Genomic DNA, 18,311 nt, shown 5'->3' on the forward strand with positions numbered 1-18,311 from the left:
CATTTCATGATCCTTTCTCCTTCAGTTATTGTATTGCTCTTGACATCCAAGATAATTCCAATTTTTTCAGGAGCTTGTTCAGTGTTTCTTTTCCTCTTTCCTTTTGTGTTCTTAATGCCTTTTTTTGTGTTTCCTCCTGGTGTCTTTATTATGAGCCTTTATGAGCTATGTGGACAGAAAATGAATAGTGTTTGGTTCAAGGTGTCATGTATGCATGTCTTTGAGCAGACACAGCTTTGAAAGGCCATAACTTTTGTCAAATAAAACTGGCAGTGTTGGGAAAACATGTAGTACGAATTCGCCCCTACTTCAGATTCACAAGTCCTTGATAAGATGGAAACTCATCTTTTTCCTGAAGTCCTCTGAACTACCCTCTAAAGATCTTTTGTCTATAATCAAGAATTTAGGCTTTAAATTGTAAGCTATTTACAGTAATTCATGCAACATTAAAGTCTTTAAGTTGCAGCAGTGTGTGACTTTTTTCTCCAATTTTCTGTTTTTAAAATAAGGGACTGATAGAAAACAAAGTTTCTGTTGATATCTGAATCTTTTCTTTGTATGGGCATGTCGGTTTCTGATGTCATGAAAGGAGTATAACGTGCATTCTTAGGAGTTTAGTGTGCTGGAGGAAGTTACTATCTGGTTAAAGACTTCTCAGGTTCAGGGTTGATTTTTTTCTTTTTCCCCCTCTTCCCCCATCCCTTTTAGGTTATATACTTGAAGAAAACACCAGAAGAAGCTTACAGGATGCTTTTGTCTGGATCTAATCCACCATATCTTCCATTTAGGTATGTGAACATAAGAAATGAGGCTACCTTTTCTGTTTTGGAATTTGCTAAACAATTTGGGGTTTAGATTGCCTCCTGAGAAGGTGTATCATGTCTGATACAGACATTGAACCAAAAGGACTGATCTCCAGAAAAAATATTTTTTACATCTTGTGTAATTACCTGGGGAATAATAAATCATTTAGATTGATAAAAGTCTTACATAAGACTCTTAATCAAAAACTGTCAGGTTTTGAAAATAGTTCTTAGCACGTTTGTGATTTAGCACTTAAACCTTTCTTCATAATGCATCATGTTTTACTATTTGGAAGTCATTAAAATGTTTTAAATTACCTAGTCCCTAGCTGTGAGACTTACAGGATTGAAGGGGGTTTTATGCTGTTACATTTTCTCTAGTTTACAGAACAAGTACTGATATTGAGGTTACTGAATGTTTTCAGTGAATCATAGATTGATAGAAATTATGTCTTTATTCTCTGTACTAGGGTCACGTTGGGGCTTGGATCTAAGGACGTTTAGCTATCACGCTTACCTAATAAAGAGACTTCCAATTATTTTTCATGCTGTGGACTATGAAATGCACTTATGCTTTATGAATGTGACTACCTCATGGTATTCTTATGCAAACAGTGACAATAAAAGGCAACTGCAAGAAGGTCAATACCCTCTCTTTTAGGGGAATCTGCATTTTGCAAGTAGTGTTCACTGTCAGCCAAGGCATTTGTAAATGCAGACCTACTTTGTCTATATCAAATTCATCTGATTGTTCATCCACTCAGCAAAGGAAGATCAGATTGTCACTTCTCATACTTTGCACAGAAGCCAGATGCAGTATCTGTTGGGGTGGTAGATTTTTTTTATGTCAAGACTAGTTTGACTACAAAATCTTAAACCATCAGCTCCATTTAAAAAAAAAGGTATCAAATCATTGATAGCTTTTATTGACAGAGAATTTATTCACTGACCTGGTCACTGATTGCTCTCCAGAGCCCAAGAAGTTTACTGAGCTACGGGTATCCATATTTTTTTCAACTAATTATAAAAGATACTTGGTACAATGCATTTAAAAAGTCAGTTATTTTAAACACGTCAGTGTTTTTTAACATCTCCAAATTCTGTGTAAGATACAGATTTACTTTAAGTGTCATGATTTATATTAAACAATGCCTTGCATGTGCCTTAGCATTGCTTCCTTGAGTATCTGCTCCATGATCTTCCCAGGCAGGCATAGAGGATGGTGCCCACCAGCCTGCAGTTCTCTGGCTCTCCCTTTCTACCCTTTTTAAAAATAGGAGCAATGTTTCCCTTTTTCCAGTCACTGGGGACTGGGCCTGACTGCCATGACTTTTCAGATATGGAGAGTGGCTTCACAGCAACACCAGCCAGTTCCCTCAGGACCTTGGGATACATCTCATCAGGCCCCATAGCTGAATAGCTGTTTCTTGTTGACAAGTTAAAGAAATTTGCTGTTTGGCATTATAGTAAATTGATATATCTTTGGGTTTTTGTCTCCCCTGCCAAGGTGAAGATTAAGGTGTGTAGAAAAGCGGTTTTGACAAAATGAAGTAACTAACTTGTCAGATCCCAAAATTCTAAGATAGAAAACTTGGGAGGAATAGTGTGTTTGCAGAACAGTCTCACAGGACTTTGCTCCAATCAAAGGCTATAGATTCTTGCCTTGCAACTGATGCCTTATAATACTGATATTGATAGTAGTAGCAATAATAAGAAAATGCTGTTTCTGCTTGACTGGTAAGGACTAATGAAAGTGTCTCTGTGATTTCTTGTAATGCTGATTGGAACCACAGTAACAAATTTAATGATACAAAACAATTTCCTATTAAGTGTTAATTGATTATAGGTAATCCTTGTGAGTTTGAATTCATGAGATTTTATTCCAAAATAGAATAGTTAGCTACTCTAGAATCAGCAAAGGAGGGATCAAAAAAATAGAAGAAACAGCAAGATTTTCTAGAGATAATTTTATGTTATGTACAATGTGTTTCCTTAGGAAGAGTATACTTACCAAAAACATGGAAGAAGGCAAAGTCCAGCAAAGGGGCTACTCAGATTTTGATGTCTGGGTTGGCAGAGTGATTATGAAAGAATAATTGCTGAATTCCATTTGTCAGCTTCAGGAGACAGCAATAAATTTATAGAGTAGGGTATTCTGAAACATAACTACTTTGCAGTCTTCTATGTGCTTCAAGCCCTAGGTTGCTGTGAGAGAAATGATAAAACTAAAGCTTTTGACAGTTACGGGGTTTTTGTGGTGGGTTTTGTCTGGTGTGGATGGGATCTGGTAGGTGTTTGGGCTTTTGTTGCTCGGTTTGGTTTTTTTTAACACAAAGCTTTGGCAATGTTAGACTGAGGCAGTCTTCTTGAGCCTTGCTGTTTCTAGAAGGAATATAGTGTTAGGAGCTTTTGCTAGAAAAATTAAACATCCTGATTTCTTGAACATTCTTGCATGGTGTGGGGCTGGAAAGCACTTAAATGTCTTCTGGATCTGCTTTGGACTACGTCAGGTCTTGGCACAAGATTAGAGCCTAAGCAAATTCTGTTATCTGTGGTGTAGTTTGTCCTGATGGGAAAGATGGATGTGTAATCTGGCTGTACTGGAGGTGAGGCAAAGAGGAGTGAGGAAGTAAACTGAATGATTGTGATAAGATAAGAAGCTAGATGAGATCTGAGAAGTCTGATAGGGAGGGGCTATTTGGGTATTGAATTCATAGGTAGAGGTTGGTATATATAAGGGGCTTAAGAATTACTGATGCTGAGAGAAGGGCAAGTAGATCTGATGAGGGTCTGCAGTGGGACAGTCTAGAGTAGCTGGGAGTGGGAAAGAAATAATTTAATCCTCCTTCCTGGTTTTTCAAGGCCTTCGAAATATTTCCCCCTTCCCCCCCATTCCAAGACATTTGGAACATCTCTGTTGCAAAATGTAGCATAGTACAGAGGCTCAAGCAATTGAATCTGTGCTGGAAGCAGTAGCTCTGCCTTAGGTAGTGTGTCTGCTTGGCATCAGGCTGTACTATGAAGAAACAAGGTGGTGCTATGAGGAATTTTGCACTCTTTCCGCACCTTTAGTGTCTTGAGAAAGACTAAAATAACTAATTTACAATTCAAAATGTAATCCAAATGTCTTGCCTCTTTCCTCATATTCTAAGGTCTATGAAGGAAATAATTGGGAGATATTAATCATTGCTATCCAGTACTTATTGACTTGATTTTATTCTGGCAGCGTGGAATTTAGGTAATACATAACTTCTGTAATATAGGTCATCTCTGTTTGAATAGTTCAAGAGTTTATCAGTGAGCAATGATCAGTTAAGTGTTACAACTGGACTATTTAACAAGTTTTATTTGATATCTGAAGTGTCTGCTATTTAAAAAAAAAAAGACAACCTTGAATAGGTAGAAGCTGCAGCATTGTCAGATTCTTTGTTACATACTGAGGTAGGTTTACATGAAGTGATTGCTGGGAAACTGATCTACTTTCATGTAGCTTGGTGACCTCAAAAAGCCTTAATCGGCTTAGGTCTTCAGCTGGTATTTCATTTAAAGACAGCTTCAGCAAATACAGTTCAGGGGTGGAAGGAAATCACATCATTCCTCTTACAAAATTCATAGAAATTTGTATTGTTTTGTTTTTATAATAGAAAAGCTAAAGATAACTTGGAAGGATAAGGCACTGCTGTCTTCGAGACACTTATTTTTGGCTGATTCACTGTCACTTGGTGACGCTCTAGTCTCTTGAAGATCTTATACTGTATCTTCTCACTTTCATTTAAAAAACAGTGCTAACACCGTTTAAAACTGTCATGAATACCAGTTGCCTGCTGAGAAGCAGAGTTTCAGAGTTTTACCTCAAACTACTCTGTATTGATTTTATGTTCAAAAGAAAAAACAACTGTATTTTATTATTATTGTGTTCAGTCTCTAAATAATGACATGAATTTCAGAGACAGATTTTAGTTTATAGCTTCTAGGGTTTGTTTCTTTGTTGGCAAGTGCTGGGGAAACAAACTGTTTTGTTATTGACAGTGTTTAGAGGTTTGGTGAAAGGGAAAGCATTATGCAGTATTGAGGTCAGCTACAACAACTGTGAAATCGGATGTGGGATATGCAGCTCTGTAATGCCAGCTCAGATTCATACTAAATCAGTATCTCCTGGGAATATCCACATTCCTTCTTGCTTTGAAAGCAAATAGAGTTCTATCAGGTAATAGCTGGTAAAACACTGTTTGAAAAGTAAGCTGGCTATTCATTTGAGCATAAAAGACTGTAAGAATACTGTAATGAAATGTGATCAGCAACCTGCTTTAATGGTCACATGCACATCAGCAGAAATAAGACATTTGAGACACGGGTGATGGAGGCAATCCATGTTAGCTGCCAGCATCCATGTGCATGTCACTGCTAACAGCTGGCTGTGGGAACTGTAGCTGAGAATACTGTACACCTGGAATTGTACATCTAGGTCAACTTCACCAGCCTCCCACCCTCCTTCATAGTATTTCTTATTAATGGATTAGAGATTATGTGGCTTTTCCCCCCCAGTATTGTTTTTATGTACTGCCCTGTCAGATGCCTTATCAGTCAAAGAGGTAATTATATGCATACAGATAAAATAAAAGTTATATTCTTGTTACAGCAAAATAACATAGAACCTGTCTGCTACAATCATATCTTCTGCTCATATTTCTCTAAATATTTAATTTTGTGGTTTGCATTGGTTTGGATTTCATTTCTGTCAGCCCCTCCAGAAAACTGGTACAGCTTTTAAAACCTTTCCGCTATGTGCGTGTTCCCATTGGGCCCTTAATTTTTTTTTTGTTCACAAGACCTTTTTGTTTGCTAAAATGCTTTTGTGTTAAAATGATCTGTTGATAAAATGTGATGTTCAAAATAATCATGTTAATATATGAATTTTACAGACAATACATTTTTGACAGATAATGGATTAAGTTTTGGTATGTTCTGCTTATTCAGTGTAATGAAAATGGCTTCTCATTTTTAAAACTTCTGTGTTGGATTTGGATATGGAAAGTTTATATACACTTCAAAGTTCCCATTCCAAAATGTCATGGTTAAGTGTGTTTTAATAATCTAGTAATTTGAAAGCTTTTTTAGATTGGCCTGCCTGCACTATGACACTACCAAAATTATGGATTTAATTTTCTTTAAAGCATTTTCTACAAACAGTGCTTGCTCAAAACTGCTAAACTTATTCTGCTCTTAAAGAGTAGGTGAGAATTTTCTGCTCTTAAAGTACTTGAGATTCACAAACTTCATAGTACTCACAAGTAAGTTTTATCAAAAAAGGAAAGTTTTCAATTAAAGATTGAAATTTTGAATCCATTATAGATTAAATATGTATCTGTCTGAACCTAAAATTTGGCTATTCTGATAAATTGCAGTTCTTAGGACTCTGTCTAAGATAGCTAAGAGAAAAACTATAAAGGATTTCCTTTATGAGTGATAAGGAAATAATCTGCTCAGGCAAAGTTTTGTTAAAATCAAACTGATCTGGAGCACACTTCAAAAAGTACTTTTTTGTTTTTCCACAATGCATTTTTTTAGTGGTGTTATTTTTCTTTTAATGTTGCTGTCTCTTACGACTTGAATATGTTTTGATTTGGAGTCTCACTTCATCTTTTACAGACAGGTTGTCATTTTCATAGTGGTAGAACTGAGGTTAAGTAATTTTAAAGTTAATTGTATCGGGATAACTTTTGATCACATCTGTAATCAGGCATCAAAGTGAAAGCCTGTAAATTAGTTCCAAGCTAGTAGTCTTATTTGCCTTATTTTACTCTGTTAGTGTAACTCAGTTGAGACTTGAATAATGGTTAAAGCAAGCTGTGCTTTATTTGCTACTATCTTTACACAATCCAGAGAGGATGCAAACCTTCCTGTTCCAGGAAAGCATAAATAATTTGGCAAAAAGCATGTAGTTACTTCATGTAAAATACGCACCTAAAATAGCTTGCACTATCTAGCTGCATTTACTCTGAGCTGCATCTTGGGTAGGGGAGTACTTTAGCCTGAACAAGCTTCTAAAAAGATGTCTTTAAGCTTTAATTCAGAGTTCTCAAAGGGGATCAAATAGCTTGAATGTATTCTGTTGTGTGCTGCTGTTCCCCTAGTTCTTAAAAGAATTCTATGTATATGAAATTCATTTGTGTTAAATCTACAGGGATGCTTCATTTGGGAACTGCACATACAATCTTACCATCTTGGACTGTTTACAGGGAGTAAATAAGGTAATAACATTTTTTTCTTACAAAACAGGTTTAAATTGATTTTTAAAACATGAAGAAAAATACTGTTAAAATAGATTATAAAACCTGGTTTTGGAGCAGACTGTGTGAATGAGTAGCATGCTCTCCTGAAGCCTAAGTTACTGAGACTGTTTGAGTAGTGATGGCTGAGAAAGGTTGCATTTTGACCTGTCTGGCCCGGCCTTCGACAGCTTTTTGAACTTCACCTCATGAACTGGAACATGCAATGCACCAGCCCTGGCTGGGGGACAGCTCCTCATGCAAGACACTGTGCTAGGTCTGCTAATAGATCATTTATAACCATTGGTGAGAGGGAATGACAGGTGGATGAAATCAAGTGAAACAGATACCTAGATGTACTGTGACTTAATCTGAAGAGTTTTTGCATGTACTTGGCCCCAGCTTTCCCCAAAACACTTGGTTCAGTGTTTGAGACTGATCTTTTCAGAATTGTTTAACACCTATGAAAACTAAAGTATCTTACTAGTGGTTTGATGTGTCACTTTAGCTCCAGTATTGTTTTCTTAAAAAAATTTACATCAGTTCTTAATTGGGGACCTTTAAATTTTGTTCATTTCCCATTGGCCTTGATGAAGGGAGCAGGCTATAGGAACAGTTCTGTACAGACACTTCATAGACCATTTGAAGCTCTTAAAAATATGGCAAAACAAATGTTTTTTAAAAATTGGAGAAAGAGAGATCAAGCTTTATATTTTTAGTTCTGTGGGGGTGGGAAAGGAGCTGTCAGTTACCAGCAAGACTGTAATTTGTGAGGCATTCTACGGATCCTGAAGATGTGAAGTAGTCAGTGCAGTCACTGTAATTTATCTGCAGCTAATACATCAAAAGGACGGTGAGAATCAGTTTTTCCTCCTTTGTTCTTATGAAATTTATTACTGGAATTTTGTCTAGTTCACCTACAGAGGTAAAAACACTTCGGGCAGAAGACATATGCTTTAATTGAAAGTAGTTTTAGTTTACCTGGATAAATTTGGTGTTTATGTGTGTGTATATCATATACATGTAATTCAGGGGGCCTGAGTTCTGGAGTGCAGCCAGCCAGCCATGCTTAAATGCAATACATTTTTCAAAATCAGCTGTTCAGACAAACCTCTCAGTATCTTAAGTTTCATGACAGGTCCAGTCACTGAGCCTATGTTGTCTCTAACAAAGCTGGTTTTGTCCTAAAAAGGTCTTCTATATGTAGCAAACAATGGCAGTCTGATGATTCCTGGTTTTAAATCATAGATCTGTGATGTGTTCTTATCACGCCTTAATTCCAGAACGTTGTGCAATATCTGTATTTCTCAGAATGCAATAGGTTCAGTATAAATATACACTGCAGAAATGTCTTCCACCAATTTGGAATACATTTTGGTTATGAATTTCATATTAATAGAATTGTTTTCAAATGGTTGTTATACACAAATCTTTAGTACAAAAGTGGCATAATTAATAACAATACAGTAATCGAATATAAAACTTCTTTTAGTCCTGTAATAAATACTGTCTAATGTAGTCTAGTGGACTTTATTCTGCCTGTGAAATGTGTATTAAAAGCAATACTGAAATACAAATTTTGCATGGCACTGCATTCTGTATATGCCGTTTTGCCTAGGTATTATGGTGGTGAAACCAGACTATTACATTAAGTGCCGAAAATCAATAAACTCTGTGTTCAATGTTTTGTTATGTCCGACTGTATGAAAATACATTTGGCATAGGAATCATTGAATGAGTGTATGACAAAAAGGGAATTGCTTTTTAACTTGTCGTCTGCCTTACAGAAAAAAACCCCACATGGTGAGGTGTGGAGAATCAATGTTACGATTTAAGTGATATGCAACAACCCTATGTCCCATCCTAATGTCTTCAGAGGGGAAATAATGAGCCTATCGTGTTTCAGTGACATTGTTGGAGTTCTTGTTGTCTGTGGTGTTAATCTGTGAAGGATGTAATGTTGTCTTAACGTAAAAGCTTCAATAATCCACAACCACAAACATTTAGGGATTTAGTTTTTCTCAAAAAAGTATTATAAAATGAGATTATATATTGTATTTCAGTGTGAACTGACACCTTGTTGCCTTTTAGGCCTTGCAGCATGGATTTTTTGACTTTAAGACATTTGATGTGGATGAATATGAACACTACGAGGTTTGTACATTTAATAATCCATGGAATGTGTTTGGGTTGCCTAAAATAAGAGTATACAGTATCCCCCAGCTTAAAACATACTGGAAACACATTTTAATTCAAGTAAAAAACCCAGTGTTCATATGTTAGGTATGTACATGGAAACCTATATGCTCTTTGTGAAGAACATGCAGGATTACTATCCTTGCAATTTCAGTGCATCATATCATAAATCTACTGTTTTCTTGTAGCATTTCTGCCTTCTGGGATCTCTGTTATGCTTTCCCAACATTCTCACAGGATATGATCCATGGTCTCTCAGCTGACCCACAGAATATGTTTTCTTTCAGCACTTGCTAGCTCCTTCTTCCATTCCTATTAGTCCCAAATACATGACAGATTTTTGTAGCCATATAGATTAAGCAGATTTTGAGGTTTTTTTTTTAGTAAGGATGCATTATGTGGAATTCTAGTAAAGGAAATACATCCAAAATATTTCCCTAACAAAGTCCCAGAAAGCTAATAGGTGTCATTCATTGTTCTGCCAACTTTCTTACAAAGATACTGTGATTGGCTTTGGATGCTTCTAGGACTTTGTAATGTGCTTACCCTTATCTGCTAGTAGTAGAAAGTTATCTCAAGCTACATTGCTTTAGCAAAGCTTTAAAATATGCCATGCTGTACCTGTGGGCTGGGCTGTGTGCAGAGGAAATCTCAGGCACAGAAAGTGTACATACACCTGGTCCAAAATAGTTGCGTGGTCTTTGTCTACCGTGTCTCACTCCAAGGAAGGGAAAGGGTTTTTACTGAAATCAGTGACATTCATTTAGTTTATTGGACCCTGTCTTTAGAACAACTATAAATTCCTGTAGTTGTATTGGTTAAGTAGAAAGATCTATAAACTAGAGGTGTACTAAATATTTGAATGTAAATTAAACCCTCTTTTTAAACTTGTGTTGCTTTACTGTAGCCAGTATTCTTCCCCTCTATTGCAATTTTCAGAAAACTTGGAAGTAATGAGAATGAAGTTGCTTAGTTTGAAAATCTCAATTTTAAAAGTATTTCCTATAACTGTATGTATTTCAGATACATACTGAAATGCTTCATAAATGATCAAGAAAATGAAGTCAGAAGAGGAATAAACTGTGGAAAAAGTTAATTGACAGCACATCTATACAGTAGATGCCTGCAGTAGGCAGTCTATAACACAAAACTGCCTATTTCACTAAACTTGAAAGCATTTCTAGAAGGAGTTCTGTATCTGTAATGTTCCCTAATGATTAGGTTGAGAGATTGGTATAGCCTTTGCTGGATTACCAAAATTAAATGAACAAAACTAAAATTTAAAGTATGAAATTGCTGCTTTTTTGTTTATTCTATGTACAAAAAGAAAAAGCTTATTCTAAAAACAAATGGTAGTTAGGAATTCTTGGGATTCTGTACACATGGTAGGCATTAGTCTGCTTGAAAAAGAGTATTAAAATAATTGACTAAAGCTATCCCATTATCTTGTTTAAGTCTTAACATTAGTTTGTGAAAAGTACATATATGTGAATGATGTTTATAGTAGGCTGCTTGCTGAGATTAAGAAGCAAGAACTTGGAATCATCTTTAATTTTTTGTCCATTTTTTGGTATGTCTTCTTTTTTTTTACATATCGTGGTCAGCTTTATGTTTAGTTATGTCCTGTGCTATATTTCAAAATCTTTAAATGTTACAGGTTTTTGCTATGTTGGGTCTTCAAATGTGTGGTTATGTAGACAAAAGTTGCATACGACTTAAATGGAGCAGGCTAAAAGGAAATTTTATTTCATGTTTATAGTTCTTTCATCTTGCTGTGTTATCAAGGCAGCTAATTCCCCTTTTGTTGGACTGGAAGTAAATTACTGATTGGGTTTTTTAATAATAATGGTGTTTGCATGTAGTTTTGAGCACAAATATACAGGGATACCTGTAGTTCATGTTGCTTAAAATTAAAATTACTTGCTGTGACCTTTGTAACTATAAAGAACTTAATCCACAAATAAAACTGGTGATACAAATACAAAAATATTTTTAGCTTACTAAGCAGGACTTCTTCCCTAAAGGAAGTAGGGGTGCTGCAGTGCTGAGATGGCAGTCTGTGCTAGCAATGGGGGGCAGGGGTCCTGGCTTGGCACTAAGGTTGGTTCTCTGGTCCTTATGCAACCTGGGTAACCTCCAGGAGTTTCCATTGTGCAAGGACGTTGGGAGCAAGCCTAATGGGCTCAGCTAACAAACAGTTGCTGAATTGATTACAGTGATGTCCATTATCAGAACCTTTCACTCATTAGGATGTTCTGATGAGCTGAGAGCTAAAAACACAAGCATAATAATGCAGCTGAACTGAGTGCTTTGTCCTTAAAAGTCATGCTGAGAATAACTGCATTGCCAAACGAGGAATGAGCAGTCTTCAATTAAAGAAAGAAAAGAAGGCAGTTTTGAACTACAGTTCATGTTATGTATTTCCAAAGAAGCTTTCATTTTCAGCAGTGACAGAATTTGAAGAGCCTTTTTAGGTTTTCATTTAAAAGTGAGCAAGAAATGCAAAATGTCATAGTTTGAAAGTTTATTAAAATCTAGTCTCTTTATTTCATTTACACTTTTCTTCTGTGATTACTGGCTCGTCAGAGCTTATAATGCCAATATGTAAATTTCAGTTTCTACAGGGAAGGGGTAATTGTTTCGAAGGCTAATTGGTTTTTAATTTGTTTTCTGTGAACTGGGTTTTTAGCTAGTGTCTCATGAGCAAGCACTTTTCCATAATTTTTGATTAAAACATAGAACAATGTTGGTTTTTGTCAATGTTATTAATAGGTGTCCCAAATCACTGAACCTTCTCAAGGAGAAATATCTTAAATAAAGGATCTTTCTGCTTTTATTGGAAAGCTTCAGCAAATTTTGTTTACATTTCATGTTATTAAGATAGATCTGAGAAGCAGTTTATGGTTAATTTGTCCCATAGAGTTAAGCTAGCTAATTACATTTGAAGTGTTTCATTTTAATGCAACAACATAATAAAGAGTAAAATAAAATAATGAGTTTGGTTTTTTTTACCTTGTATATACAGGTATTAAAATATTTTTCTCTTCTGAAATTTTTGTAGCGAGTGGAAAATGGTGACTTCAACTGGATTATTCCAGGAAAATTTTTGGCGTTTAGTGGACCACACCCAAAAAGCAAACTTGAAAATGGTATGGTGTATGTTTTAATGCTGTGCTATGATCTTATTTTTCCAGCATGTAAAACCATCACAGCAAATGAGCAGAAGATAATAGAGAGTTATAGATCAGTTTTAATCTTCAGAAATAATCATCCAGTGAGCATTTAATATACAATCATAGAAATTAATTCAAAAAGTTTTGGAATTCTTCTTTGCCAGAAGAATTTCAATTCTTCTAACAGTCAGTGACAAGGTGCCTGAGAGACTCAGGTCCCTTACTGTTCTTCTGGAACCTGCCACCTGATACAGTAAGTGTGCAGAATTAAAGGTGAGTTGCATTAAACACGGAAGACTCTGTTGAAGAGTTTTGTAACACAGACCAGAAAAGATTTTTAAAAGAAGCTTGCCTTTACTACGTGAGATACTTGGGATAATGTGCAGAACCTATGGAATGTGATTCTAATGGAATAAAAGAAAAGAGAAGCTTGACTGACAGAGGGGAAGTAGAGATTTGGTCCAGCTAAAAGGAAAATCAGTCATTTAAATACTACAATCAGTTTTTTTCTGAATTTGGCTGTATTATTTGTGCCATGTCCCATTGTTTATGTGAGCATATTTTCTGAATATCTACCTTCCCTCCCCACCCCCTTCTTCTGCTCTCTCATGTTTCTTTTATGACTGAAATGCTGCCGGTTACATAGTGTCCACTGAAAATTTAAACAAAATCCAGAAAGCAAATATTTAGGTTGGTTTGGGTTTCTTCCCCAATCATTGTTGCAGTCCTTTCTTGCAGATTTTTTTCTAAATTTACTTAAATTGTTCCGTGGAATTTGGAAAACCTGTGTTTTATTTATAACATATATAAATGAAAATTACTAAATTAACACACTTAAAATCCAGTTACATAACTATAGGTAACCCTTTCCCAGGTGTTTGTAAGTACACATTACAAAGGTACATTTTTCATGTTGTTGTGACTGGAATTGTATTTACTAATGTATATGTGACTTGTCCTGAACAGCTGTGTTGTGTTTGGTCATTGACCCCCTTCCCTGTCCCCCTGTCTTCAGCTAGAGGATCCTTTTGTCTCTCAACTGAGAATCAAGGCAATAAAGCTTTCTTACTTCACAGTAAGACAGTAAGAAAGAATATTTTTGGTACTGCAGTTTATCCTTTGACTGTTTTTCTCATCTATGATATAGATCAGCAACCTATTTTCCTCATAAACAGTGTTTCTTCTTTAAGCATGCTTTTATTCTGTGACCTACAGCTTGACTATAGATAAACAGCTGTTCTGAAGTGTTGAGTTAAAATATGTCCCTAGCTTTATGTATAAATCCTCCTTGCAGAGAGGAGTGGGGACTTAATGGAGACAGTACAGCATTTCACATAGGCTAGGTAGGCTGTGTTTTAAATTTTTTCCTCCTAATACTTTTTTTAGTAAAAGTGGTTTTCATGAGCATTTGTTGGACGATTTTTTTCATATCACTTAACATGTCTATTATGAATAAAGTATAAAAGCATTTTTAATATTAGCATGTTTATCTTTCAAAAAAGGTTTCAGGGACAATTTTGAGTAGTGAGATCTTGAGCTTCATGAACCTATGACATTAAATGATTGTGGCTTTATTTTTTTTATAGGTTATCCTCTTCATGCACCTGAATCCTACTTTCCCTATTTCAAGAAGCATAACGTCACATCAATCATAAGACTAAACAAAAAAATTTATGAGGCAAAACGCTTTACTGATGCTGGTTTTGAGCATTATGATCTGTTCTTCATAGATGGCAGCACACCAAGTGACAGTATAGTTCAGAGGTTCCTGAATATCTGTGAAAATGCTGATGGTGCCATTGCTGTACATTGTAAAGGTTTGTGCACTTACTCGTTTCTCAGACTGAAATCAAAATAAGTATAAATCCATAGAGTTTATCCCAGAAATCCCACAGCATTTAAGAACACTTTCAGATTGTGAGAGTAATAATGCTTTATGGAACTTGACTAAATGTATGCCAAATATTTGTTCTTTTCCCATGTATGTGTAGTCCTTACATCCTACACTGTTACTTGCAGTAACTGACAATCTGTTGTTCATTGTTCTGTGGTTTTTTTAATATGACTTGAAAACTTGAGATTCAGTTGATGCAGGTTTCTTTTTTGCATTATGCTTTCACAGCATTATGATAATTGGCTAGGAAATGCAAAACACTAAAAGGTTTTCTTTGTGCTTTTTGACTGTTCTACATTTTTCTGTGGAGTATGAATTCCAGATTTCAAGTTGATGTGAGTTATTGTGATGCCAGCATTTCAAACCAGCCTAATTTAGCAAACCAGCCAGAAAATGCACAAAACATGCTTAATCAAGAGAGATTAACAAAGGCTTTTAAGGATTCAGCTTGATTTATGCTTAGAATTGTGTAAGGACATTGTGGAGACGAATGTCTTGCCTGATCAGAAGCAAAAATAATGTTATTCATAATTTTCCCATGACCAATAAATGTGCATATGAAAGATAAATAGGTTTATATGCCAACAAGTTGTTACTGTGGGTAGAACCAGAAATTGTGGCATTAATAAGCTGGACATCTGCTAATTGGCTAAATGAGAGTATAAACTATTGATTAGCAGGAGGTTATTAGTAGGTTGTTATTCTCCAGGGTTAGGTGCTAAGGGAATATAACATAGTTGTAGTAGTAGTGAGTTAGAGATGTGCTTTTTACACTGAAGTATTATTGGTCTTTTATCTGACCATTTAGTAAGCAAACCAGCAATCTTGTTCTTTTTAGTTTTTACACCATCCTAAATAATCCTCTACGGTGTTAAATCAACAGTTAACTCAGGCCGAGTTACATTGCGGAGGTGTTCTGAGCACTGCTTTCACACCACAAAGTGCTTGTCTCAGATGATATAGAACAGTTAATTGCAAAGGATTGTAATGGAAAGTTTGTACATTAGCAGAATGTTGGAGGAAAGAACTGAAATCAATACTTCTCTTTTAAAATGAATCTTCAGAGCTTGTCTTCCAAGCCACGGTTATGGAAGCTCATTGTGTGTGAATTTCTACCTTCATCCTTCTATCTAAATCATTTTTACTTTTGTCAGAGCAAGATTTAGTTATTGGTTAAATGTAAAGAGCTTGTAGTTGTGTGTAGAATTGTCAGCAGAGATGTCTGGCTGCTTAGAGAGTTTCTGTTTGGATAGTTGGTACATAAATAGTAGACTACTGTGAGACTGTAAATTGCAACTACTGTATTTGTGGGAAAAAGTTTAAATGGGGAACACTTTACTAGTAGATGAGACACAGAGCTAGAAAGAGATTAATTCTCACTCTGTAGTTTGAGATTTTGCTGATAGTAAAAGCTAATTTTTCTGTGTCTCTGTCCCCTTAAAAACATTGGGCAATGAGTTAAATTATTTTAAGCTATTGATACCTAAAATTATACACTAGTCAACAGTCATTTCTGTTTATACACATAGCAGTGAATAGTTTTATGTGTTGGTTTCACAGCAAAACTGATTCAAAAAGCAAAAGCTTGCTTTTCAAAATGAAAAAGGTCGCTCTGTTGAGATGTGGCTTGTATTTGCACCACAGTTTTTAGGTACGTGTGTTGGCCCCTCAGAGGTACTTTGATTATGTTTTTTTACTGGTATTGTAAATATAAAGTTGGTATCCAGCTTGATCACAGCTTTTTTTTTAAATATTGGCCTTTTTTTAAGCAAAGTTTGGAGTAGAATTGTTCAAGTGCCATGAGTGATTGCTGTTGTAGGTGTTCTTTTAAACACTAACTTTTTCTAAGTATGAAATATTTGTATCTACAGCATTGAAATTGAATTATGTGATAAATAGGACACTGAATCAGAAATTCTTTCTTCAGATACTAATGTGGGGAATAACAGTTCATGGAAGTTTTCTTATAGCCCATACTTTTATCTGATAATTATGGAATACTCACTACTTCATATGTGGCTGTTGATACTTGTGTTTCTATAGCTGGCCTGGGGAGAACAGGAACACTGATTGCCTGCTACATAATGAAGCACTACAAGTTCACACATGCTGAAGCCATTGCTTGGATAAGAATATGTCGCCCAGGCTCTATTATAGGACCCCAGCAACACTTCTTGGAAGAGTATGTATATATATATATATACACACACACACCTTCTTTGCTCCTCTCCATCCCTATCCATCTTGCACTATTTATAGGATCTGATTTGTCTACTGACATCTGTATGTTATTGCCTGTTCAATATATTTAAGGTTAGTTAATAGGGGATTGAAATCTGAGTTACTCAGAAGCAGTCAGCTTCTCTGGAGTTCTAGACCAGAACTTTTCATTTTGACCCCTTAAAGGGGCACAGGGCCTCAAGACTGCAGGTTTCTGTTCTGGGGGATTTAGGACTTAGACAAATGTGTTGGAAGTGGACAAATGTGGACAAAAGATTAAATCAACAGATAGGATTTATTAAATATTAGCATCAAAAGAATAGTCTTTAAATACTTTATCATGTGTGGCACTTAAAATTAATCCTAAAATGGTATCATTTGTATGTTTTTTCTTTCCTAAAACTAAAGATTAAGTAAGTACTTGGTGTAGAAAGCTTATGATCTCCATCAGATTCTTTAGCATGTTGTATAATACATTTCTGATTTGGAGCTGGTAGTTGTAGCCAAACAAATGTATGGTTTTAATACAGCTTCAGATTTGATCCTGACTGGAAATGAATGACAGTGATGTAGACAGTAAGTTTAGTATCATAGTGGTTTCTGTGTTGTGCATTTACTGTTATAGTGATTATGCTGATATATTTGAGCTGATGGCAGGCTGATACTTACTTGGAGGCATTTTCACTATTATGGGAGCAAACATTTAAGAAAATCCATTCCAAGTAGGAAAAAGAGAATTCATCAGCTCTGCTAGATACTGTGTAAATACAGTAAAAGATGCATCGATGCACTTGCATCTTAAAATCCATAGGATATTGGAGAGAAAGAGGTATTACTGTAATTCATAAGAGAAATTGAGCATGAATGAGCATAAATTTATGTATTTTCCAGTGCAACTAAATGGACACTACTCTGAGAGGTGGCTTGCCATTATTCAAAATACTGCAGATCACAAACTTTGACAAACCACAGGTGTTTACTGGAGGCAGATTAGTCTTCTTCAGACAGTGCTGATGCTTGGATACACTCTTAAAAATAACTTGCACAATAGAGCAAAATTCAAGAAAGGTAGTAGGTAATGTAAATCGTAAGTGCTGTTTACCTACAAGATAGGTAAAACAAGGCTCATGTCCTTTGTTGGTTTGATTGAATGAATAGTTGGCTTGATTTTATAGATAGACAAAGATCCTTCAGATCTACCTACATTATTCACAGCTAAGAGCTGTAGTGTTGTTCAGTAAGAATATTCTACTCTCCTAAGGGTAGTAGATACCTGTTTGGAAAATCAGATAAAATTCAAGCAATGTCACCAGTGGTGTCAGCATGGGATTGGAAAAGAGTGTCAGTTACATCTTTTTAGTATCAAATGTCTTGCCCTCAGGGCTGCAAAGTTGAATCTGACAAAAAGGTAAAATCTTGCAGTTTCGATCTCCGAAACTTTAAAGGTGTCAAAGCTTAATCTCTTAGGTTCTTGGAGGTTTGATATGGGAAGTTTGACTAGTTTTGGGGTTTTTTTTTTTAGAAGCTCTTCCACTTAAGTGTGTATCAAATCAATTTGTTACTGTGTATGCAATTAATCTTGACAGATTTTAAAGGTATTTAAATTCAAGCATGTTTTCTAGGCTACTTCTGTTAGGTGGACTAAGTGGCACTCCCTCTCCCCCCCACCCTTTTGTTCTCATTCTCATGATGTTTTCTTGGGATGTAGTGAAATTCTTCTGGAAGTGCTTACCTTTTGCATTTATTATTGATCAAG

General features: G+C 35.7%; 1 protein-coding gene across 2 annotated transcripts in view; it reads left to right on the forward strand.

The window, feature by feature from the left end:
- The window catches only part of CDC14A (cell division cycle 14A), a 54,321-nt gene that overhangs the window by 19,662 nt on the left and 16,348 nt on the right, over positions 1-18,311 (forward strand). For both annotated transcript variants that reach the window (XM_069022562.1, XM_069022561.1), the window contains exons 5-10: positions 709-788; positions 6,988-7,054; positions 9,164-9,226; positions 12,330-12,417; positions 14,028-14,258; positions 16,379-16,517. In XM_069022562.1, coding sequence (XP_068878663.1) covers positions 709-788; positions 6,988-7,054; positions 9,164-9,226; positions 12,330-12,417; positions 14,028-14,258; positions 16,379-16,517 — 668 coding nt within the window. The remainder of the gene's footprint in view (positions 1-708; positions 789-6,987; positions 7,055-9,163; positions 9,227-12,329; positions 12,418-14,027; positions 14,259-16,378; positions 16,518-18,311) is intronic.

Source organism: Aphelocoma coerulescens, chromosome 8, assembly GCF_041296385.1.
Source record: "Aphelocoma coerulescens isolate FSJ_1873_10779 chromosome 8, UR_Acoe_1.0, whole genome shotgun sequence".
Classification (NCBI taxonomy): Eukaryota; Metazoa; Chordata; class Aves; order Passeriformes; family Corvidae; genus Aphelocoma; species Aphelocoma coerulescens.